At 39.2% G+C, this 26,259-nt stretch overlaps 1 protein-coding gene across 3 annotated transcripts in view; it reads left to right on the top strand.

Moving 5' to 3' along the window:
• Positions 1-26,259, top strand: part of ttyh1 (tweety family member 1) — a 51,636-nt gene extending 25,377 nt beyond the window's left edge. Inside the window, exons 8-15 of one of the 3 annotated variants that reach the window (XM_088326950.1) lie at positions 1,309-1,384; positions 6,981-7,036; positions 8,665-8,757; positions 8,830-8,922; positions 8,995-9,134; positions 10,758-10,925; positions 17,084-17,162; positions 23,093-26,259. In XM_088326950.1, coding sequence (XP_088183076.1) covers positions 1,309-1,384; positions 6,981-7,036; positions 8,665-8,757; positions 8,830-8,922; positions 8,995-9,134; positions 10,758-10,925; positions 17,084-17,162; positions 23,093-23,176 — 789 coding nt within the window. In that variant the 3' untranslated portion in view covers positions 23,177-26,259. The remainder of the gene's footprint in view (positions 1-1,308; positions 1,385-6,980; positions 7,037-8,664; positions 8,758-8,829; positions 8,923-8,994; positions 9,135-10,757; positions 10,926-17,083; positions 17,163-23,092) is intronic. The other 2 variants (XM_088326952.1, XM_088326951.1) reach the window with 2 other exon arrangements.

Here is a 26,259-nt window from a genome sequence, read left to right as displayed (position 1 = left end):
CTGTATCTATAGACATGATTACAATATTAACATACCAAAAAATATTTCTCCACTGGCAAATAATTTAGCTTTTTTAAAGAGTTTTATCAAATTGAACTTTTTTTAAATAAGAAAAATTATTAAATTTTAAATTTCAGATTGAATGAAAAAAAAACCTTAACATCAGCAAAATTATCTCACTTGGCAGATGATTTATTTTACAATTTTAAGATTTTTTTTCAGGGTTGTAAAAGGTTTTTTTTTTTTTTTTTTTTTTTTTTTTTTTTTTTTTAGGATTTCTTTCAGTAACATAATAAAATAATACTGAAACAATCTCTCCTGGAAAACAATTGAGCTCTTTTAAGGTATCCTTTTCTGAAATTGTACTTTTTATAATAATACTTGAAATGAGCAAAAAAATCTCAAATGACAGAGGGTTTATTCTACAAGTTTAATTTTTTAAAATTATTTTTAACTTCCACATTTTTTAGATTTATTTTAGTAAAATAAGAATTATAATGGTAACTTGTGTTTGCTGTTTCAAATATTTGGTCATTTTTTTGTTCCCTGCTCACTGACCAAATAGCTGTAATGGGCTCCAGCAGCCCCCGCAACCCTACTGAGGACAAATGGATGAAAATGGAGAAAAATAATACAATGTACTTTTTAAAAATGAAATAGAATTCTTAAAATGGACAAAATGATCTGACTTGGCATTAATATTTATTTTAAGTAAAATAAGTAATACAGTGCTTAAAATCTGCTATGGTATTTGCCATTTCAGAGTTTTTTGCTCGTTTAAATAGGCTTTTTAAAAAAGAAAAAAGGAATTCACTTTAAAAATCTGTCAATGTATCATTATATTTGTTTAATTGATGGTAAGAGCAAATAGATGCGTCCAGGAGCTATTTTAAACCTTTAAATCGGTTACAAATTGGTAAATATAATAGCCGATGTCAGGTAATTGTGTCATTATAATCCTGTGCAGTCCTTTGAGACATTATTGTGATATAAATAAATGTGACTTGACTTGACTTGATGTTGGGGCGGACCAAAAGTTTTGATTTATGAAAAAAATCAAACTGACCATGGTTGAACATTTTTGCCTGACGGTGACAAAACATTACAACTTTATCAGTAAATTTAGGTCAGTGTTTCTGTTAGCGTTCCAAAATATTGACGATATTGAGTCGTATTGCTTCCATTAGTGTTCTGTCAAATATGTCAGGAGGGAAGTATGTCACTCGGTCAGCATGTCAGCTAACATCTTTCTGGTGCTCCCTCCTCCCGAATGACTCATTTGACCCTCTTTCTGTTTTTCTACGTCAGGCCCTCAGCGACTTCTGCACTGATCCCAACATGTTTGTGCTCAACTCCACAAATCTCAACACGGCAACCAGCTCAGGTGATCCATGCTGTTTAAAAAAATTGTGCTTTTTGTTGTTTAACAGACACTCAAAATGAGAAGACAATGAATTTTGAGCTTGGAAGGAGAACGGGACAAGAGCTTAGAAAACCGTCAAGATGCAGAGACTGTTCTAAAGGTCACCCACTGTCACCTCTATTTTTGTTAAAATCTCCTAGGTTAAAAAAAGGCAAATCAATCCTGAAGGGTGTAGAAATAAAAGGACACCAACATGATTGACAAACAATGACAATGATACAAACAGTGTGGAAGTGCCCAGTATAAATCAAAATAAACCAACCTTGACTTTAAAAAAAATCATTCTTCCCAAGTGTTCACTTATTAAAAAAATAGAACCACCCTGGTATTATAAGCATTCTTCATCGCGAGCACTCAATAATAATAATCAAATCCTAAGCATTCTTCATTGCAAGAAGGATAAGATCGATTGTACTAATGCAGGAGTGGCCAACCCGGTCCCCAAGAGCCGCATGTCCTGCATGTTTTGGAGGTTTCTGTTGTGTATGTAGTCGGGTTGCAGTCGGATTCAGAGACAGGCACGGACGGTACAGTCATAGAGTGTTTACTCCACCTTCTTCTTCGGTAGTTCTCTAGCCCAAGTACAAGGCTGCGCATAAGTATACAGTGACACCGCAGGAAGGGGAGTGTATTACACGACACCACATATTCCCTTTTTGTTAGCATAGGACACAACAGTAGCATTAATCTAAAATACGCAATAACTCTTCGGTAAGTATGAGCTTGTAGAAAACATACATTTCAATATTCATTACCAGATTAGAGGTAAATATTTATCAGAGGTAAGCAATAACGTAAGGAACTATACTGTCAATATCGGTAAGCAAAAGTGTGTAAACCTTGTAAACTTAAGCAGACTGTATGAAGATCACATCATAAACAAACATGACAATTTTTTTTTAACAATGAACATTCATCATGTCTTTTTTTTTTTTTTTTTTTTTTTTTTTTAAGTCACATAATCTTGAAGCCATGCAGGAGCATGTCGTATTCTCGGTGCACTAGGAGAGGGATGTGTTGAGGGCACAGTTTCAGTTTCGGGTGGCTCAGCAACTTGGTCGCTTGGCAGGAGGCAAGCATCATTATCAGGAGGCTGTGGCGCTGAAACAGCAGCACAGGTGGAAGAATGGGCAAGGTGGAAAGCATTCCACACCTTTCCATCAGACAGCAGATAAGTGGCTGGACCCTTTTGAGCTACCACTGTCAGTGGCTTGGTGGACCTTGAGTGTCCTTTCGCAATGATTCCAGGTTTGCGGATGCGAACCGAAGAGCCAATCTGGAAGCTGGGTGATTTTGCACCGCGACGTTTGTCGGTGTATCGTTTGGACTTCCGTTGTTTGTTTTGTATGTTTTGTAGCATGTTGCCTTTGTCAGCAGTGGGACGCATGGAGTGAAGACCTGTGATGTGAAGCTTTGTATTCAGTGGTCTACCATGCAACAGTTCAGCGGGGGATACTGAAGTCACAGCATGTGGTGTGGCTCTGTAAGTCTGTAAAAACTCAGTGAAGAAGGCTTTCAGTGGTTTACCTTCGATGTTGGCTGTTTGTAGACAGTCCTTGAAGACTCTGTTGAAACGCTCAATTTCACCGTTGGCTTGGGGGTAGTACACAGAGCTGCGACGGTGCGTGATGTTCCTGTCACTAAGGAATGCTTCAAACTCGGTCGACACGAACTGAGGGCCATTGTCAGTAACAATTTCCTGTGGATTACCTTCTCTGCTAAACACAATGGAAAGAAAAGTCATAACAGAGGCAGAAGTAACATTTGAGCAGAAGGCAATCTCAGGCCATCGGCTGTAATAGTCAATGAGGGTGATGGCGAAGCGGCAATCAGCAGGCGCAGAGTGAATAGGACCAACAATGTCCACAGCAACTTTTTCCCAGGCAGCAGTTGGGGTAGGCACAGGCTGTAATGGTGCAGTACGCGTGGTTGCGGTTTTGTCATGCTGCAAGCAGGTGGTGCATGATTTGATGGCGAGCTCAACGTGAGAATCCATTCCAGGCCACCAGTACAAGTCTCTCAGTCTTTGTTTTGTGCGAACTATCCCTTGGTGTGTAGCATGAGCAAGTTGGATCATTTTTCCCTGTAGCTGTTGTGGTATCACAACACGATGAGTGCCACGCACAATGACACTGTTCTGCAAGGCAAGCTCATTTTGCACACGGAAGTATGGCACGATGAGGGGGTCAAGGCCTTTTGCAGTACGAGGCCATCCCTTCTGCATGTACTGTCGCACCTTCTGTAGCACTGGACATTCCTCACATGCACTGGAGAGCTCATCAGCAGTGACTGCAGCAAAATCAGGAGACACAGCAGCCACCATCTCCAACTCCATCTCCTCGTGGTCGTCTGTGATGGGTAGAGGCAAACGTGACAAGCAATCTGCAGTAACATTCTCATGTCCCGGTTTGTATTCGATTGTGTAGTTAAAACACAGCAGTCGGGCAGACCAGCGAGCTACCCTCATACCTGCACGTCCAAGGCCTTTGGATGTGAGTAGAGTGGTCAAAGGGCTATGATCAGTCCGTAAAGTGAAGTGATGGCCCCAGAGGTAAGTACGCCACTTTTCAGTCGCCCAGACGCATGCCAAAGCCTCTTTTTCGACTGTTGAGTAATTTCGCTCGCATGCAGTCAGCGTCCTGGAAGCAAATGCAATGGTCTGCTCTATGTCACCTTTCATTTGTGTCAACGCAGCACCGATGCCATAGTCTGATGCATCTGTTGTCACGACAGTTGGCAGGGAAGGGTCGAACAAGGCGAGTGCAGAGCTAGTAGCGATGATCTCCTTCACTTTGGAAAAGTTTGCTTGCACCTCTTCAGACCAGTGAAATGTAGCAGACTGTCTGAGTAGAGCACGGAGGGGTTCCACAAGCATGGCGTAGTTGGGGATGAACTTTGAGTACCACGCAGTCAGGCCTAGGAAAGATCGCAGAGATTGAGCGTCGTGTGGAGGTGGAGCTTCAACCACAGCCCGTACATGGCCAGGATCTGGATGTATACCAGAGGCAGAGATGAGATGCCCAAGGAAGGACAACTCTGTTTTCCTGAAGTGGCATTTTGCAGCATTGAGCTTCAGCCCACTCTCCTGTAAACGTTTGAGGACATCGTTCAATCTGGCGTCATGTACTTCAGGCGTCTCCCCACTAACAATGATGTCGTCCAAATAGCACTGTACACCCTTTTGACCAGCCAGGATCTGAGACATCATGCGTTGAAAGGCACTGGGTGCTGATGCCAGGCCGAAAGGCACTCGTGTGAAACGAAACAGTCCATCTTGTGTTATAAACGCTGTAAGATCTCTGCTGCTTGGATGTAGCTGCACTTGGTGGTATGCATTTTGTAGGTCAATCGTGGAAAACATTGTAGCGCCACGGAGCTCAGTGAACACTTCCTCAATGTGTGGCAGCGGATGACTGTCGATCACCACAGCCTTGTTTGGTTCACGTAAGTCCACACACACACGAAGGCCACCTGTTTTCTTGCTCACGACCACCAGAGGCGACACCCAGGCAGACGCGTCGACTCTCTCGATGATGCCATCATTTTCCAGTTTTTCCAGCTCCTCCGACACCTTGTCACGCACGGCATATGGGAGTCTGCGTAGCTTTTGCTGGACTGGAGGGACGTCTGCACGCACTTTAACTTTGTGTATAAAACCTGTAGCAACGCCTAGAGCATTTGTAGTGTTGACAGTGTAACTCATCTCCGATGCGGCAGGTGTTGCAATCTGCCCATCTTGTATGTGGAGGCGAAGTGCAGTGAACAGGTCCATTCCCAGTAGTGGGGTACCGTCAGGAACTATGTAGAAGTCAGTATGTGCACTCTGGTTGCAGTATGTAGCAGTAAGTTGAAGACAGCCCAACACTGGAATTAGCTTCTTCATGTAGGTCACCAGACGCACAGTAGGCTTTGAGAGAGGCAAGTGCATGAATGACTGTCTGTAAATTCTCTCTGGCAGAATTGAAACTGCTGAACCAGTGTCCACAAGCAGGTCAGTAGTAATTGACTGTTCATCATTCGCATGGAGAGCAACTGTACACGTAAGGCGCTTTGGGACTGCAGCTGTAGGGGCTACATGACACACAGTAAGTTCTGGGACAGTAACTTCTCTTACTGATCGAGTAAGAATTGCGCTGCGGCACACTTTACTAAAATGTCCAATTTTTCCACATTGGTTGCATTTTGCATTTTTAGCAGGGCATTTGGGGTCATTTGCTAGATGAGAGTTGGATCCACAACGGTAGCAGGTTTTGTGTTGATTCCTTTTATCTCTCGAGCGCTGTGTATGTGTACTGCTCTGATTCCTTTTATCTCTTTGTTGCACAAACTTCACAGGAGTGTCGGACACGTGCACATGAGTAATAGCATTAGCTTCTGAAATAGCAGATTCGACTTGTGTAGCAATAGCGATCGCTTTGTCAAGCTTTAAGTCCGTTTCCAGCAGCAAGCGCTCTCTGATTCTCGAAGAGGACATCTTCTCAATGAATTGATCCCTGATCATATCATCAGCAAACTTGCCAAAGTCACAGTTAGCAATTAATTCCCTCAATGCGGCAATGAACTGAGCAGTGGTCTCGCCCGGTCTCTGAGCACGCTGACGGAACTTGGTACGCTGAGCAACGACATTAATCTTCGGTACAAAGAAAATTTCTAGCGCATCACAGGCGGATTTGTAAGAAGTGCCAGTGTCAGGAAGGGAAAGAAAAATTCTCTGCCCTTCTGTGCCTAAACAGTGCAGCAGTAGTGCGCGCTTTCGTTTGTCCGGCATTTCGTTAGCAGTCAATGCTAGCAGGTAATTTTCGAACATCTGAATCCACGTGGAGTACAACATCGTAGGCTCACCCGGGGTTTCAAGCAAAGCAGGGGGTTGTGAAATTCCGATCCAAGCCATCCTCGTCGCCAATATGTTGTGTATGTAGTCGGGTTGCAGTCGGATTCAGAGACAGGCACGGACGGTACAGTCATAGAGTGTTTACTCCACCTTCTTCTTCGGTAGTTCTCTAGCCCAAGTACAAGGCTGCGCATAAGTATACAGTGACACCGCAGGAAGGGGAGTGTATTACACGACACCACAGTTTCTCTTCCCCAATTTAGGTGAGGCAAATTTTAAGCTTGCTAAGAAGCTATGTGGGAGCTTGATGACCCAGATGATTGGACTCACCTGTAATTGAGCAGAGAAATTCAAAAAACATGCAGGACATGCGGCTCTTGAGGACCGGGTTGGCCAGTCCTGTAACTAATGTATAAAATACATTGAATTATTATCATATTCCCCGCTAAACTAACTCTGGAAATACATTTTTGGCTTTTTTTTTCTGAGATTTTAATCAAAACAACTCAGGGTATGACCTTTAGAACAGGCTGAATTTTGTACATCTTGAGGACTTTCTCTTGTTCGCCATACAAGTTCAAAATTCATCAATTTTCACTCCTCATTTTGAGTGTTTGTTAGACTATGAATGTATCAGATCATTTTTATGCAACTGTGCCCACATCATCAGGATTGATAATGCCTCACGACCTCCTTTTGTGTTTTCTCCCTCTTTCTGCCACTCAGATGTGCTGGATTATTACCTGACCTGCAGCCTACGCATGAACAGTCCCTTCCAGCAGGTACGAAGACGGCAACTCCCCCGTATTCAATACAAACAGCAAGGGATTCACGATAACTGTTTTTCCCACCGACAACCAATCCATTTATGGCAGCCATGATTTGCCAAAGGGTTACTAGACTGTAACATTAGTACACTACACTTTGTGTGTGTCTAGTACAGAAATGTAATTCATTGTGTCGTTTACAGACTTTGTCAGGCAACTGTCAATCTAAGATCAATGAGTATTCAATCTTAATTAACGCAAAAATGCATGCAGGAATGTAACAAGAAAAAAGAAAAAACATGTTATAAGCAAAACTTTATCTACTCGCTTAAGTTTAGCATCATGTCCAAAAACAGCTAAAGCAGTGACCAAGCTTTTCAGTGCCTCATGTAACTTAGGAGCAGCTAGAGAGGGGAAAAAGCCAAACAATTTCTATTTTAGAACATGAATACTAAAAATCTTTCTATAAAGAAGTGTCTTCTGAGTGAATTTTATAGAATTGATCGGACCAATAACTCTTATTTCGTATTTGGTCGATATAGGTTAGAATATGGGGCGGCACGGCAGCCTCCCCCTGTGAAGTTTGCATGTTCTCCTCCGGGCACTCCTGTTTCCTCCCACATTCCAAAAACATGCATGTTAGGTTAATTGGCCGGTCCAAATTGTCACTAGGTGTGAATGAGCAAGTGAGTTGTCTATCTCTGTGTGCCCTGTGACTGGCTGGCAACCAGTTGAGGGTGTCCCCTGCCCACTGCCCGAAGATAGCTGGGATGGGCTCCAGCACCCCCGCGACCCTACTGAGGATAAGCGCTGCAGATAATGAATGAATGAATGAATATTTCTATGACGGACAAAAATTTTACAGATTGATCGAATTTGGACGAATATAATCATTACCGGCATTGAAAAATTTTAAATGTGCATGCCTTTGGCTACATGGAGCAGGCATAATGCTGAGATAGGGAAGTCAATGACAATTATTTGAATGTGCAAAAAGCAATGTATTTTTCATCACGTACACAAAAATATTATTTTTAACCATATTTATTTGTTTATTTAAAATTACTTTTTATGCTCAGAATTCAGTTTCCACTTTTTATTTCAATTCATTCCTGGGATATACAAAATCACAAATATAAATCTTCTTTGATGATTATAAATTAATGATTCAATATATAAATTAGAACGATTTAGAATTGTCTCAAGGTCTTCAAGTATTTCGCATATGTTAAAATAATACCAAAAATGGGCTTGTGAAATAAATGTTCTCGAAAGATCTTTTGAAATATGTTTGCTAATATAATCGATTCATAGTTTTTTTAAATGTATATTGATTATTGAATTCTAAAAATAAAATAAAAATCACTATATTGATATTTTGGTAATAATAATTATTTGTATTTTGAGTTTTCTAACCCAGTCCTACTGTCTGGCAACTAAAGTCAGTCCAGTTGGACGATTATAATTTAAATAATTGTGCTAAATAGATGTCTACCTAAACAGTTATTTCCATTGATTTGATAATCAATTAAATTTGATTTATAGATCCCAGGAAGGACCTAATATTTTGAAAACCTGATGTAATCTTATTAGAATACAGTACATTTAATAACTGTGTTCAATTCTTGACTGTGATTCTTCAGCTCCTCACCCAGTCACAGAGGGCGCTATCTAACATCCACACACATCTTTCCAGCGTGGAACGGAACGCCCTCACACAGTTCCCCAAAGCCGAGGTGAGCTCACAATGTCCTTGAGATAGTCTCCGTTTGAGCGTCCGTTCCAATGTTTTTCTCTTATACTTGCAGAAATCACTCAGGGATGTCCAACAGATTCTTAACAGCACAGAGGGAAACTTCCACCAGCTAGTGGCGCTGCTGAACTGTCGAGGCCTCAACAAGGTAAGGAGCAATGGCGGGTTGATGATTTAAGTCGATAGACTTTGGTGTTAAGAACTCATCTTGTCTTCCTAGGACTACATAGACTCTCTTAAAGGCCTGTGCTATGACGGGATGGAGGGACTGCTCTACCTCTCCCTTTACTCGTTCCTCTCAGCTCTTGCCTTCACTGCCATTCTTTGCTCTCTACCTGGCGCTTGGAGGAGCTTTCCAAGGTAGGGGAACAAAAAATATATACTAAGAACGTCCCATTCCTCCACAATGCATAGGGGAAGGGGTAAGAATAAGGGGCACAAGCCTCCTTTCTATATGTAGTTCAGGAGCAATCTAGGTTCTCCCGAGTGACGCTTTCTTTGGATCATTGACCAGCCAGGAGCAATTGTGAGAGGAAATAAACCAATTATATGTTGTGTTATGTCATGGAACGTAAATTCCCACAGAGGGCGCTGCAAGACGAGGAAGTTGGAGAGAGAAGCATGATAATATTCGAGAATCCCGATGAAGGAGGTTTGGTCGGTATATTTAGGCAAATGATATCTGCGAACTACAATTTACTTTCTTTATTTTATAATCAGTTCAGCATTCTAAAAATGTAAAATAAGTTAAATCACAAAGTGAAATTAAAATGATCAAATTACTTAAAAACACCAAGTATCAGTTTCCTAGAGAGATAGTTTTTTTTGATAAATCTGATCATTATTCTGTTGAATATTCATATAAACTAATGTTTTATTTTTCATTTATATCCTGAAAAATTCAGTTTAAATCAACGTTGTAGAAAACGAGATGTGAATTGTAATTCTGCTACGTTAAACAATTAAATCACGAGTGCTGGGTACAATCTTTATTCTAAAAAACAGCTTAAAAGATAAAATACACTAAAAATATCAAAAAAAATGTTTAATTCTCATCAAACACAAAAATAATGGAGGACAATAGGACTGGATAAGTAATTCTTACAGGATTTGGAGTACAAATGTATTCATCTATAAAAAAATTAACTACGATTAAATTCACAATCCATTAATTGTCTACTAATTGTTTTTTTAGACGCTACTAATCCTCACAAATTTCCAATATTCAAACATTTAACATTTGGCGTAGAATTTTTAATTTGATTAATGGATTAATTTTGTTGCTCTAATCTTCAAACATCTCCATTTGTGATTCAAAAGATACATTAAAAATGATTCAACTGTAAAATAATTAACTGCAATTAATTAACAATCGATTAACTGTCCAAATATGTATGATGCTCGTAATTCTTACTCTTCTCGTTAATTTAAAGGTATGTAAAAAAAATATCCAACCATAAAAACTAACTGCAATTAATATGAAAATCGATTAATTTATGACATCTGTGATCCTGTCACGCCTCCATTTGTAATCCAATAGATTTGTACAAAAAAATAACTGTGATTAATTTGTCATTTGAATCATTTTGAATCAATTGATTTTGACGCCTCTTAACCTCTACCGTCGCTATTTGTAATCCAAAAGATGCGTAAACATTTATTGAACTACTACTACTACTATGAATTGCGATTAATTTGGCAATTGATTAACTTTGATGCTTACATAAAACATTTATTCGACTTTAAACAGTTATGTCGATTCATTAGACAATTGATTAATAGTCAAATAATCCATTACGTTTGAGGCCCGTAATCCTCATATGTTTCCATCTGGAGTACAAAAAAAAGAGCAATTACTCAATTATGAAGAAATTAACTGCCATGATGTAGACTATCGATTAATTATCGATTAATCCATTTATTTCGACGCTTCTAAACATCCCACTTCTCCCTTTCTCTCTTTCTTGGGCACCGTCTCGCCAGCGATTCGGAAGAGTACGAGGACTCGGACAGCGAGAGTGAGGACCCCTTCACTTCCCATCAGGCACGTAGACAGACGGCCTCGGGGTCTCAGCGCGGGGCCATGACCCCCTTCTATAATTACCAGGGGGCCGGGTGGACACCCCCCTTTTCTAGCGCGCCGCCCCTCCCGTGAGTAACACCAGACACACGGACACCCAGACAGACAGACAGACAGACAGACAGAAGCTTCAGGATATTGCAGGAGAGTCCAGCGAGTATTACACAAACTCACATAATGAACAGCCACTATATCAGGTACGCCTGCACAATCAAATTTGGGTGGAGGTTTAGATTTTCCCTGTGATTAGAAATCATGTATCTTCCTATCTAGTTATCTTAAGTAATTAAATAGAGTGCAAATTAAGTAAACCTGAAGAAGATATTGATTTTTGATTTCTTTTACCGTATTTTCCAGACGATAAGGCGCAGCTGAAAATCCCAAGTAAATACGATTGGAAACGCATACAGGATTTATAAGTGTGCGTTACTACACAAGGTTTTACGATACATTCTTGCGTTTGAGACATGATTAATCAATCGACAATCATCGCTTATTAGAATGGCAAAACATTGTTAGTAATGGGTTACAAACCTGGATTATGGCAGTGAGAACGCCTTTACCGGTCCACTCGATCAACAGCGGTACAGATAACATACGAAAAGGTATTTGAGCGTATGCCATTATCACAGTATTTATACTCACTTCGCCAGACACATTGCGTAGTGCATTCTGATAGGTTGAACAGTCTTCCCATTTCTTCAGTTGTGCTTCAAATACGTTGCGAAAGACAGAAAACAAAATGAAATACGATACGAGATCTTTTAGTCACGTATCTACATTAAACCACAATGTTATCGAGGCACAGGTTGAAGAAGTGGAGAGACTGTTTAACCAAGGGGTGTAGAACGTATGGCCCGCAGGCCGCATCAGTCCCAGCAGCAGATTGAATCTGGCCAGCGAGACAACCCCGAGAGAAGCGCAAGAGAAAAACGATGTTGCCAAAGCCAAGCGCGACTTCCAAAGTCACTGGAGCTCTTTCTCTCTTTCTTTCTCGTCCTTTTTTCTTTCTGACTTTCTTTATCTTTCTCTCTGTCTCTCACTGTCTCTTTTTGTTTTTTAATTTACTCTCTCCTTCCCACTCTGTCTTTTTCGCTTTCTGGTTTCTCTCTTTCCCTCCCTCTTTGTCTCTCTTTCTTATCTTTCTCTCTGTCCAGCTCTCTCTCGCTCTCTCTATTACCCTCTACTTCTCTCTCTTTCTCTTTCTTTCTGTCCCTCTCTGTCGATGTATTTTTTTCTCTTTCCAACTATCTTTCTCTTTATCATTTTCTCTTTCTCTTTGTTTCTCTCTATCTCTTTTCCCCCTCTCTCTCTCTTTTCCCTCCTTTTCTTTATATTTCTTTGTCTATATCGTTCTTTCTCTATACTGTATTTCTCTCTTTCTCTCCTTTAATCTCTCTCCTTCTCTCTTTTTATCTCTTTTTTTCCCTACTGCCCCCGTGAGAGTTTGTTTTCTACCATGTGGCCACTGAGCTAAATAGAGTTTAACCTATCAGAACGCAGAACAAAATACACTAATGCAAATCAGTGTAACTGGCACCATGAAGAAAAATAGTTTGGTAATGAGATAAGTTCTTATGCCTTTTTGTATGTCCTCTGTACCAATAGAGGGCTGGTTATTAAGCGTCAATGTCCTCACTACTGGGTCCCGCATTCGATTCCCGTTGCAACAATGTTTTGTCCTTTAAATCAGCGATGCTCATCGACAGATTAATTATTACACAAAACATTGTATTGTTTTATTATATGCCGTAAGTGTATAAAGAGCCCAACAGTCATACACTTATATACTCGGTAAGTCTTACTGCAGTATCAGTTCCATGTGCCTTATAGTACGGTGCGCCTTATGTATGAAAAATATGACAAGAGACTATTTTATGGGGGGTTGCGCCTTACAATCCGGCGCGCCTTATAGTGCGGAAAATATAGTGATCAATTTTAACCGTGGTTTGAATCCAGCCTACAAGACAACACTGAGAGAACCGCAAGAGAAAAACGAGCCGCAGTTTTAAATATGTCCGCTTGATGTCACCAAAGCCAGGCGCCACTCGTAAAGACATTTAAAGGGTGTATTTCTTCCTCTCTCTCTCTCTTTTCTTTCTCTCTCTCGCTTTCTCTCAGTATAACTCTCTCTCTCTCTCTCTCTCCAGCGCTCCTTCTCTTTTTCTTCTCTCTCCGTTTCTCTCTACCTCTCCTCCCGCCGCTCTTTATTATTTATCTTTCTTTCTCTCTCTATTTTTATTTTACTCTCTTTTGTCTCTCTCTGTCTATCTTTCTTCCTTAATTTCTTTCATTTTTCTCTTTCTCTCTCTCTTTCTCTACCTTTCTCTCTCTCTCTCTTTCTCTCTCTCTTTCTTTTTTTTCTCTCTTGCCCTCTCTCTCTCTCTCTCTCTCTCTCTCTCTCATCTTCTACTTCTTGCCTTAGCAGGTAAGGTTACCTTTGCAGCTGCTAGCATTAGCATCCAGCACTCTTCTCAAATATCAATGGATTGTGTAGGCGTATTTCACGTTACATTTGCTCCCACAAACCTAACCCCATTCCATCACATTCCAGTTGAAAGGTAAACAAGACACAGGCGAGGCAGTGAGTTAGCGAGCCTCACCTCACGCTGTGCCGTCCCACAACGCCGCAGACAGACACACAGACAGGTCAACATGGACCACAGCGTAGACAGGACACAACTGCAGAGGCCTGTCTGTCTGTCTGTCCGTCCGTCCGTCCGTCTGTCTGACCGTGTGTCCGTCCAATCCGTCCGTCTGTCTCGGGGGTTTTCAGGACAGACCACGTAAGCCCTTTTTTTGTCCCCCCGATGAGAAATTGCAGCGACAGGTTCTTCCGGGGTGGGCAAATTGATGAGAATACCCGGCGTGCGGGTTCCAACCACATCCCCCAAGTCTCTCGCCATCGTCTTTTCATTGTGAACTCTCCTGGTTTATTTTTCTCTTCATGATTCCTCACACTTCCAACAATGTATTCAAGCGCAGTGCCACAACGGATATTATTTCATATTCTCGACACCAAGTTTAAGAGTCCATATACTAGTGCAGTTTTTGACTGTAAAAGTTGTTTTTCCAAATGCTCATAAGATATTGAGTAGGTTGTAACTAATTGCTCAGACAATTGGCCTTCTCTCTGGTATTTATTTTACAATCTGAATGAAATTAATGGATATTAGATAGATAACTAGCAACAATTACTGTGAGGCAAAACTGAAAACGAAATCATGCAAGCATAATGGCCAGGCGTGGCCGGGTTTGGCATTGCCGGGCATTCTACTTATGCAAGGTTGTTGGGACTGTGGTTCATTGAAAAAGTGCCATGGAGCCACTAGGAAGTGCCAAAGAGCAGTATGACTGCATCCAGTTTTAAAGTCACTTGTATAAATGTTTATCTTTTTTTTGGCACGAAACCTAGCTAAAGACACCCCCAGAAGCCTTAAGTACTACTGTGTAATCTTTTACAAAAATGGATTTCGCTGTTTTGAAGCCTATAAACCACATACGAACACGCACACAAATCGGGATTTATATGATAGTCTGGATAGATTCTTAATAGCTCACTTAAATACCTAATTTCTTATTTTTTACTTACTCATTCACTCACTCACTTACATACCTAAATTATTATTTTATTTTTTCAAGTTATTTTTACTTACTCAAGTACTTATTAGATTGATGTGTTATTTAAGTTCTTACTGACTGTACACTTGCTTATTTAATTGCTTACTCAATTCATTTCTTACTTTCTTACTTACGTACTTGCTGACTTGATTCAATTGATATTTACTGACATAATTTCTTAATCACTTACTTAGGTACTCACACACTTATTTAATTTCTCACTCACTTACTCACTTTCTTAGGTATTCACATACTTATTTAATTTATTACTTATTTACTTACTTAGGTATTCACATACTTATTTCATTTCTTACTCACTTGCTTTGGTAGTCACATACTTATTTCATTTCTTACTTGGTTACTCACTTAGGTACTCACATACTTATTTCATTTCTTACTCACTTAAGTACTCACATACTTATTTCATTTCTTACTCAGTTACTCACTTGCCTAGGTACTCACAAACTTATTTCATTGCTTACTCAGTTACTTACTTAGGTACTCACATACTTATTTCATTTCTTACTCACTTAAGTACTCACATACTTATTTCATTTCTTACTCAGTTACTCACTTGCCTAGGTACTCACAAACTTATTTCATTGCTTACTCAGTTACTTACTTAGGTACTCACATACTTGTTTCATTTCTCACTCACTTATTCACTTACTTAGGTATTCACATACTCTTTTTTTTCTTACTCAGTTACTCACTTCCTCAGGTATTGACATACTTATTTCATTTCTTACTCAGTAAATTACTTAGGTATTCACATACTTATTTCATTTCTTACTCAGTCACTCACTTACTTAGGTACTCACATACTTATTTAATTTCTTACTTACTCACTTACTCAGGTACTCACATACTTATTTCATTTCTTACTCACCCGCTTAGGCACTCACATACTTATCTGATTTCTTCCTCACTTACGTACTTAGGTACTGACATACTTATTTAATTTCTTACTTACTTACTTTGGTACTCACATACTTATTTAATATCTTACTTACTTAGGTACCCACACGTTTTTAGTGACTTTTTTTTCCTTACTTACGCACAGACTTATCTAATTTCTTACCTTCTCAATTTCTTACTCACTTATTCGATTTTTTTCTTACTTATTACCTTTCTCACTCGATTTTTAACTTAGGTTATCACATTTTAATCGAATTTATTTCTTAATTACTCACTCAATCTCTTATTTACTCACTCACCTACTCTTTTGATGTCTTACTTACTCACTTAATTTCTTACTTAGTTACTCACGTCTACTCAAATTGTAACATAATATAATTTCTGACTTTCTTTTTTTCTTAATTTCCCACTCACTTTATTAATTTCTTAATTATTTGACTTAATCAGTAAGTTCTTACTCATTATCTTATCACATAATTTCTTACTCAATTTCCCATTTACCTAAAAGTAAGCGTTTATATTTTAAGCAGGCAAATTTTGTCACTACGATGTTCTGCTTCAAGGCAATGGCTTGCCACTGTTAAAATCAGGTCACAGATTACCGTATTTCTCATGTACAACGCGCACCCCTAATCTATAATTAAAATTAGTTTCACTCTTTCTCAGCTCAAAAAAAAGTGTCAAATCTTTTTGGAAAACGTACCGCCATGATTGAAATCATTTATTGCCAACATAAATTATGTACACAACACCAACAGAAAATTTTCAAAGTATTTTTCAATTAAAGCCCTATTGTATTATTAAGGCCGCTATTGTCCAATGCATATGAAAACCAGTGCCACCGAGCGCAAGCAGCAAGACGCCAGAAAAACATGGCAGCGACCTTTCTGTAGGGATTACATTATGTAAAAGAAACACAAATTTCTCAACCTATGATTTTTTTAAGATAAAAAATTAACATTGGTATGATAGTTCATGCATATTTGCTGAGTTTTCAAATCAATCAAGGAAAGTTTTTTGTGCCACCAGGAGGCTTTTAGTATTACACGCTGTCCCTTTAAAGTCCTTCAAAGTCTGATTCATCATCAGATACACCAAAGAGTTGTTTCCCTTGTGCAGTTTTGGGATTCATTTATATCTTTCAGGAGGACTTTCTGTGTTCTCCATTCTCCAACTTTCGTCCCCGCTATCGCAAATTGAAATAGTTTGATAATGCGATAACTTTTTGCCTTTTCGTATGTCATCTATATCACCGGTGGTCTAGTGGTTAGTATTCAGCGAACTCACCACGTGATTCGGGTATTTTTCTACTGATCTATCGTTGCAAAAATACGGTAAGGTATTACCATAAAATCCAACGAACTATGAGTTCTTCCCTTATAAAAATGCACTTACAGTATACACAAATAAACACGGTAAATATTGGATTGCCCCTTAAACAACCTATTTCGGAGGTTTAATCATTCGCTTGAATATTCGAAAGACCGAAGTGGTCCGCAAACGGAGAGTGAGTTGTGCTTTTTGTGCGCTCGACCTCTAACCGTGGATTCTCCCTCTTCCCTTTTTTTGACCCGCCCTCGACTCCCCGTGCCACCGCCACCGTCTCTCTCGACGTGTCTTCTCCATCCTCCATCTCTACCTCCCTTCTCCTCCTCTCCTCCCTTTGTCTCTCTCTACTCTCTCTGTGCAGGACTCCAAACGTTTCCTCCAATGGCAACCCTGGCTATGAGAGCCTCCCCTTGACTGACAGGCAGTCCCCACCCCCCTCTGTGAGTTCCTCTGTTCTTGTCTTGTGCGCCATTTGACCATCGGGCTCGTTGATAGTGCGGGGGCCGGGAAACTGTGTTTTTTTGTTTTAAAGGGACAGTGTGTACTGTTTGATCACTAGATTTTGCTTTATTGTGTTGTGCAACAGAAAAGAACGCATGCCTGTCAACCTCATGCCAATTTCTTCCCCTATTAACTCATTTAATGCCAGATATTTCTCTCGAACGGGAAGAGCTTGTGCTATTTTGACTCGTTTTGAAGGCCTACAGAAAATTTGCTCACGTAGCTATATAGACATAGAACATATAAAAAAATGTTTTAACCCTCAGCTTTCATTAGAAAAAAGTTTTTTAACTTTGGTATTTGTTTAGTAAACAACAGTTGACATTGGGTTCCAAGAAAACGTCTGAACGATGCAAAAACTTTGCAAGAAGAGCCCGATGTCACTGGTGACGTGATCACACTATTTCGGTCACTGGGGAGCCGCCCACAAACTCTTAATCACTGGATAGAGGAAGCAACACAAGGAAGTGGGGGCGCCTTGATGTGTGGACAAATATCCGATTAAAGCTATTCCTGCTATCTAGTGGGGATTTATCATACTGAAACATTCCCAGAGGCTTGATACTTACTGATCAGCTATACCAAAGCTTTTAGAATAGATTTTTTGAATAAAAATTTTTTGGGACTCAGAGAAAATGATTCTGAAAACGTATTTGTGTTATTGTGATGAATGAGTTGGTACCCACCATGTCTTCTTAGTTTTCAAACACAATATTCTAGTCGCCCTTGAAACATAGTTCAAATGTTTGAAATTGGTTGGAATTCTAGGAGTATTCTTTTCTGAAATTGCTTGGTGTTTAAAAGGTTTAATAATAATAATAATAATAATAATAATAATTTCCTTGTATTGTCATTCTGTGTAACAATGTACACAGAACGAAATGTCGATTGCACCTGACCCGTTGTAGCGAGCCGATGCAGCCGCAGCCAACAGAGGGCGCCGCCGACCACTTTTTAAGTCTTAGGAATGACTCGGCCGGGGCGCGAACCACCGACCTCCCAGTCTCAAAGCGGGCGCCTTACCATCTAGGCTACTGAGCTGGTATATAGGTGCGATTCGTCATTTGAGGTGTCCTAAAAAGTAGAAAGTTGAATATTTTTTTTTATTAAGTACTCGTTAACAACTGAGTTCAAAAAGCCCTTATGCTTTATTTTCCATCTGCTTTCATCCTTATCTTATGAGAGCTGTTCATGGTGGAACACAATAGGTTCGAGGAAAGGGGGGTCAACGTTGGGTCAGAATTACCATTTGCAATGTCAATTAAAATGATGTGACAATGTTGGATCGTGTGAACTGAATACTTTTCTTTCATTCAGTTATTCACTCTCCCTTTAATTGGTCACTCAATTATGTGTTCAAATAACGTATCAACCACCCAATAATGCTACAAGGGGTAGAGGGAGTGTTGGAGAGTGACGTCATTAGTGTCCCCACAGGTTTTTCTTTGTCAGTTTAGCATGAAATGGTGAAAGTGAAAAAAGGACCAGCTTCTAGAAATGTTTATTCGAGCCGTCCATAAAATGCACGTACTTGCGTGCGCCTCATGAACGAGGTGACTGAGGCTGCAATGCTGACAAGAGCTAGGAGATGGAGGCAGAGAGTAACATTTCAAATTCTATACAGCTCCCTTTAAAAACAATATTGATTTGAACAGTTGCCACAAAACATGAACTCTTTTATGGACATGCATTTGTTTTAGATACTTGTAGGTCAAGACATTTGCCTATATTTGAAATATGAGCCTCATGTGGAGGCAACTGACATGATTGTCGGCTATCCGTAGTTTTCTATTATTCCATGTGATTTCAACTTATTTTTGGTTGCACTACTCGGTGCAGCGACATCGAGTGGTCAAATAACACACACTGTCCCTTTAAACAACACACAAAAAAGGGATGGGTCAATTATGAACCGGGGGCCAGTTTTAATCCAGCCCGCTGAACAAAAAGTATTCGATTAAAAAAAATTATATTTTTGTTTTTTGGGTCCCCGGTGTCCCTTTATGGCCCCCATGGTCCATTAAATATTATCTACTAACATGTTTTTTGATCATTATGTACTTTTCTGTGTTTGCAATTCGTATCCACTTTATTAAGATATTCATACTTTTTTTGGTGTATGTGAAACTTCTTTCCTAAATTTAGCAAGGTTACCTAATTTCTGGTAGACAAGATCTTTTTTTTTATTTTATAGAGGAGTTTTTTCATTTTAATCGAGAACAAGATAAAATATGTCATACTAAAATTAATCTTTAAATGTGATACATGTTCAGGGAATCATTGATTTTTTTGCAGTGCAGGGCTACGAAATAAATGTATTTTATTTAGGAACGTTTTGGTCACAAATATTTAATTATGTTCATTAAAAAAGTGGTCCTTTTTTCTCTCACAAATCGCGCTCCTTGCATTCAATTTGCAGAATTTTGGCCCTCTCTGGTGGTCAATTTATTAATTCATGCTTTTTAATTTGATTTCGAAAGGTTTTAGTCAATAAAAACACATTTTTCACAATTTATCCCTAAAAAAATGGTTCTTTACGCTGGCTTTTTTTTGCATTTGTTACACCCCGTGGGGATGCGTCTATTAATGCGGAATATTTTGGTCACAAAAAACGAATATTTATCATTACAGCTACAAAAAAGTGATCATTTTTCTACGATCAGTTTTATGATTTTTCTTTTAAAAAATGCTTTTATTTTCTCAACCCCGACCAGTGTATTAAGTATGTGCGGCTAATCTTTTAATGCAGTTTAATTGTATTTACAAATTTTGTCACTACAGCTCTAAAAAGTGGTACTTTTGTTAAAAGTTGTTGTCTTCAATTTAACTCCTAAATGTCCTAATGTTTTAAATTTTGGTTTTATCTGCGTGATAGAGCTAATAACTGTCAAGTAAGTTAACTGACAAAAGTATGGAACATTGTCTTGTAAAATTATATTTCCTTTTATCTTTCTTTGTAGATCTCTGACCGATACATGCAATGTGTCGGTCGGAAAATCCAGATTTCCGTGTTTTCGAAAATGCAGCGTTGAAACTTTATGTTCAGTCAGACTCTAACCTGAGGCGTGTTCAGGAGAGTGATCAGACATGTAGTCTCTTGATAATCGCTTGCCGCGCACTGCTGAACGTTTTGTAATCGCTCACTGTGATTGCCTTACTGATCCAAAATGGCCGACGACAGTACAATGGATTTCGTTCTACAGCTTGCTTTGAGCGAGTTGGCTGATATGAGCGACAGTTCGCATATTGACACAGTTAAGGTTATCCTAAACGCAGTGGAAGGGTCATACCTGTCTTGCATTGTTCACAAACATTACCAGGCAATGTAAGACGATATATTACATCGCCAACAGCACTCGTCAGGGTGAGATCCTCCATCTTCTGCACTGTCGACGCCATGTTGGAAATCAAAGTAAGCGGTCTTTCTCCCGTGATTACTCGGGCACGCGAGCGCTCAATAATCACTGGCCGTTCAGAAGCTAGCGATAGCTCGCGATAGCAATCACTCACTCTCCTGAGGCGTGTTCAGGAGAGTAATCAGACATGTAGTCGCTTGTTAATCGCTTGCCGCGCACTGCTGAACGTTTTGTAATCGCTCACTGTGATTGCCTTACTGATCCAAAATGGCCGACGACAGTACAATGGATTTCGTTCTACAGCTTGCTTTGAGCGAGTTGGCTGATATGAGCGACAGTTCGCATATTGACACAGTTAAGGTTATCCTAAACGCAGTGGAAGGGTCATACCTGTCTTGCATTGTTCACAAACATTACCAGGCAATGTAAGACGATATATTACATCGCCAACAGCACTCGTCAGGGTGAGATCCTCCATGTTCAGCACTGTCGACGCCATGTTGGAAATCAAAGTAAGCGGTCTTTCTCCCGTGATTACTCGGGCACGCGAGCGCTCAATAATCATTGGCCGTTCAGAAGCTAGCGATAGCTAGCGATAGCAATCGCTCACTCTCCTGAACACGCCTCTGAACACGCCTCAAGGTGTCAGTGTCGGAGTAACATTGGGGTTGGTAGCGGGATGGGAAAGTGTAGGTTTAACCCGTTGTGGTTGAGTGATTTCAAGTATAACTGGTGCGTGGGAGGGGTCTCGCAGGTTATACTCAAACCCTTTGCGGCGGGGATAACTGTCGGCGCGGGCCTCTTTCACAGGATCACTAAGGCATACCTGTCAAGCTCCAGGGCTCCATGCCCTTACAAACTGTCGTATTTTCCCTTACAAAATAATCTTACACCACTTTTTTTTTTTCAAACGTGTTTATTTATGTAGTTTAACATGTTACATTTTACATGTGTTTCGTTATATCATATATATTGTTAATCAACATTTTGTTGTGAGATACCGAGTTGCTCGACATGAATGAGGTTTATTATAAAAAAAAAAGTTCAAAAATAAAGTAGCTCGGACGTTCACTGTAGAAGGAAAAAATACATGCAAATATAATTAAGTAGAATAATACATTTTCTTATTAAAATTATGAATTCATTTTCTGCATTAAATTATTGTTGGTAATGTACTGATTAAAGGTATAACCACAAACCTGTCTTTTTTCATTTTCTCATTTTATACTTGCTTTTTTTTCCAACTTCTTTATACAACAATAATGATTCGTAATATAATGCATCAAAGCAAGTGAGCCGTTTGAGAGACGGCTCTCTTTAATGAGTTGAGACGAAAAAGCCTGTTCTCTAAAAAGAGACGGATTTCCTTTCACCACACAACTACCACAAGAAATCTGATGTTTTTTAAGACCACATGCATTTCAAAATTACTCAATCAACCCCGCCTGTTGTTTTCGGATCAGACTGACTTACGGCGTTTTATTTCAGGTTTGGCCATTGCGACTTGATGATTGTATCCAAAGAAAATTCAAAACTATGTTGTAATGTAGGCCTACTGCTCTGCTTTCGCTTTGGTCACGTGTGATCGGAATGATGCATAATCCACAGTAGCATCAAACTGCTCGCTTCGTTTGCAAAGAAAAAAACGATACCGAGATAGAGGCTACCGCGGCGAACTGGTTTGACTTGATTGATTTGCCGTTTCGTGATAGTCGGTGTTTACCGGATGGTACCCATCATTGACAAATTTACGTTTTTCCGTACAGATTTTCTTGTACGCCGTACACGTCTTAAAATGCACAATAAACGTGCTTTGTACGGCAAAAACGTACAGGTTGACAAGTATGCTAAGGTGACCCCCGGACCCCTACTCCCCCGCCGCAGACTGGTGCAGACATCCCAAAACCATCGCGGCCACTCCGCCACCCCTGATGGTTCCGGTTCGCCCCGACACAGTCACCTGCCTTGCCGCCAGGGTTCGATTCCACCACGGAGTCACTGTGTCTCCATTCTGCAGAGTTTCTCACGGGGGACCCGTACTGTCTTATTCTCACAACGGCGGCGGCTCTTGAGACACATTGGTCCGTTCCTGACCCTCACAGCCACTTCTGTCACACTGTTATTCTGGGCCTGGCCACGGCTGGGTCAGGGGCCAGCCCCCCTAGGTGGCAGCGCAGTCCGGCCCCATTTAGAGACCAAATCTCAGCCTCCGGGTTCGCAATACCTTTCCTGCTCCTCCAGGTGGCCTCAGGCGGAGCTGGGTCCGTCATGACCCAGCCTCTAGCATCTGTATACTAGAATAGTGCGAGATGTCTTAAATCTCATTGGACGTGAAAAGATCTTTAAAAAGTCTTGAATTTGAATTGAAAAATTCGGAGGGAACCCTGACTTTTAGCTTTATTCAAGAATGTTTAATTATATCTCCATAGAAATGAGTTCTCTCCCAAAAAGTCAGTTTCCTTTTTGAGATTTAGATGTTATAACAAATAACATCTGCCCTCTTTCCTCCACAGTACTCTCCCAGCATGCTGACTGGTTACGGGGGAAGTCAATCACACCCTAACCCCGCCCATTCGAGGAACCTGTATTCACGTTGATAACTTTTTTGTTCTTTTTCTTAGAAAATGTATAAAAGAAGACAACAAATGTTTAGTTTTCATATGAGAGGACACTTGAAAAGGAACGGAAACTAATCTTAAAGAGAGAAAAAAAGGCTTTGGTGTGGCGTACGACGTGGGTATGTATCCTTTTGTTCTGACTATTTGATGATTAGAAGCACTTATATGGAAAAAATGAGAATTGAAATGGACTATTGACACCCCCTTCCCCTTTGTATGTTCAAACTGTGTAAACTGTGAACAATGGTGAGGCAAGTGGAGAAAACAGTATTGACGTGACTACGTTGCGTAGTTTTATATATACTTCGATGTATCACCCGTCGATTTGAAAGGTGTTTTATATACATATATAAATATATGAAAATACGACGCCGTTGTAGGAAGAGCACTGGCACGTAGCAACGAAGCACATTTTTCTTCTTCGGTTGATGGTTATGCAGTCCCCCCCTTTCACTTGGTATATATATTTTTTATTTTTTTTATAGGTGGTAATTCTGTATTTTCTGTGTATGGTATTCTGTATATCTCACTGACTGTCTATATCGGAACATTTCTCCTTGGTTACCGTGGTAACGGGCTAACACTCAGTTTGGACGGAAATACACGTACGCAGAGTTGCCAAATATTGAAAATTGTATTTCGCAATGGATACATCTCATTTGGGGAAACATATTTTATTTTGAAAGTTTTTCTTTCACAACGTTAGCACTTAACTCACTCAGTGCCAGATGGACTTTCACGTCATACGCAAGTTTTTTTTGGGAATCGCAAAAGATAATCAAGTTATCTTACCCTCTTATTTTCCAATATTTTACTTCAATTTAGAACTAAATTATACTCACATTATGAAAAAATAATAAATATGTGAACCAATTGTCAAAACATTTCTTCTAATTTTATGATTTTTACTTCAATGTATGACAAAACTACCCTCACATTGAAAACAAAACAATATTATTACCCTGTTGTCGCTTATTTTAGTATTTTTTCTTTAAATTTATGATATTCTTACTGAAATTCATAACAAAGTTTACCCTCATTGCAAATAAATATGATAATCCATTGCAGTGGTTTTCAACCGGTGTGCCGTGAGACTTTCTCTAGTGTGCCGCTGGAATTTGCCCAATGTTATCTTTCCAAAAAATCAGGCCATTATTCAGTATTTTTGCTATCTTCAGAAGAGGAACTGTAATCGTCATTCATATCAGTGGGTGGCAGTAGATTTTTATATACCGGTACTAATGATCTGCTCATGAGGTAGCACAGTATATTTAATAACTTAATTTGTTTAACAAACCGTTTTAAAATTGCACTGTAAAAAATACAAAACATAAATAAAGCACATAATTTTATTTTAAGTATTTTCTTCTTTTTATATACTAATTATGTGCTTATGAGGTAGTACAGTGAAATATTTGACATAACTTCATTTTCGACGGACTGTGTGCCTAAGAACCTTTTATAAATAAAACTGTACCTTGGTTCAAAAAGAGTTGAAAAACACTGCCCTTTTTTCTAATGTTTTAAATTAGTTCATAACCTTTTCGGGGGAAAAATTGATTCATTTTACTCTAAGCCCTATTCTTTAAAAATACATTTTTTTCTCTTCTAGCAGATGTTATATCATTTTACTTATTTACTTCTTTTTTTATTATCTTTGTGGAAAAAATATCCTAAAGGGACACTGTGTATTATTGACCACTAAATGTTATTGAATTTAAAAAAAGAACATTTTGATCTTTTGCTCATTAAATGTTAATATTATGGTGGATTTCTTTTTAAAGGTAAGCTTGATAAGATGTTGTTTGATTTAAATGTGATTGTTCACATTTTAAGTATTTTTACTTCTAATTTTTTAATCGAATTGTACCTTAAAATAGGCTAGTTCATCTAGTCTAGTATTAAATACAATTGAGTTTCGGCAGAAAAATTCCGTAAGTGACGTGAAAATACGTCTATGGCACTGAGTTATAAAACAGCAAAAAACAGAGTAGCGATCAATTATAATTTTATTGCATATGTTTGGTATGAATATAACTGTTTAATATCTGGTACCTTCTTTGCGTAAATTTACTTAAATCGTCATTGTCTATTATTTCGGACTTTCTAGTACAAAAAAACACGTAATTGAAAAACAATATTCATATAAATCCGCTTAAAAAAATAGTAAGTTGAAAAATTTACATTTATTTTACATGGATTTCACCTAAAGGGAGCCGACATAATTGTCTGACATCTTGCTGCTTTACGTAGCCAAAAACGTCAAAAATTACTAAACTTAATATCCCCTAATAAATATCAACAAAATTGATTAACATGTGCTTTCGTGCGATCTACTTTTCACTTTCTTATCAAATTGGGTACTGTAGCTCTCGACCACTCCAAGCAGCTAAATCCAATCATCTTTTGGGCCGGCAACAATACGAAACATAAAGACGAAACTGCAAAAATGCGTGTTGTTTTTGCAAGGCTGAAAAAATGAAATCCTAAAAGTTTTCATGAAAAAAAACACGTATTGCGTAATTAGCCACTATGAACTAGCTTAGTATACTACAGAAGATTCGTAGTATTTGGTAGCTCTGCGTACAACTCATGTGCAACAACAGTGGGTACAAAGCAATAAAAAAAAAAAGTGTACAGGGGAAAGTCTACACAGGTTTTTGAGCTCTTCATTAACCATTACAGAATTGAAATCACAATGAACCTAATGTGGTTGCATAAATGTGCACACCCCTTTGGAATTGAATTGTGTTCAGGGTGCAAATTGTTGCAACCACACTACCGTATCGTTCTTCGAATCAAAAACAGGGGTGTGTAGACTTTTTATATTCACTGCATAGCAGAGCATCCAGTCTTCAATTTTTTCGTTTTTTTAGGGGATGTGTATTACGCTACGTCGGAGATTTCATTGAATCGTCCTCGAGCCCTCCCTCCCTTCTAACTGACCGTGTTAACCCTTCCGTTTGAGTTTGTACTCGCAATGCTCCTTTTGAATGGCATCCTTTTACACTCCAGAGTCTAATATGAATAATAATAAATAATAAAGATAAAAATAACTCCAA

Source organism: Urocampus carinirostris, chromosome 2, assembly GCF_059441175.1.
Source record: "Urocampus carinirostris isolate Australia breed hairy pipefish chromosome 2, RoL_Ucar_1.0, whole genome shotgun sequence".
NCBI lineage: Eukaryota > Metazoa > Chordata > Actinopteri > Syngnathiformes > Syngnathidae > Urocampus > Urocampus carinirostris.
This window is presented reverse-complemented; position numbering and strand designations above follow the sequence as displayed.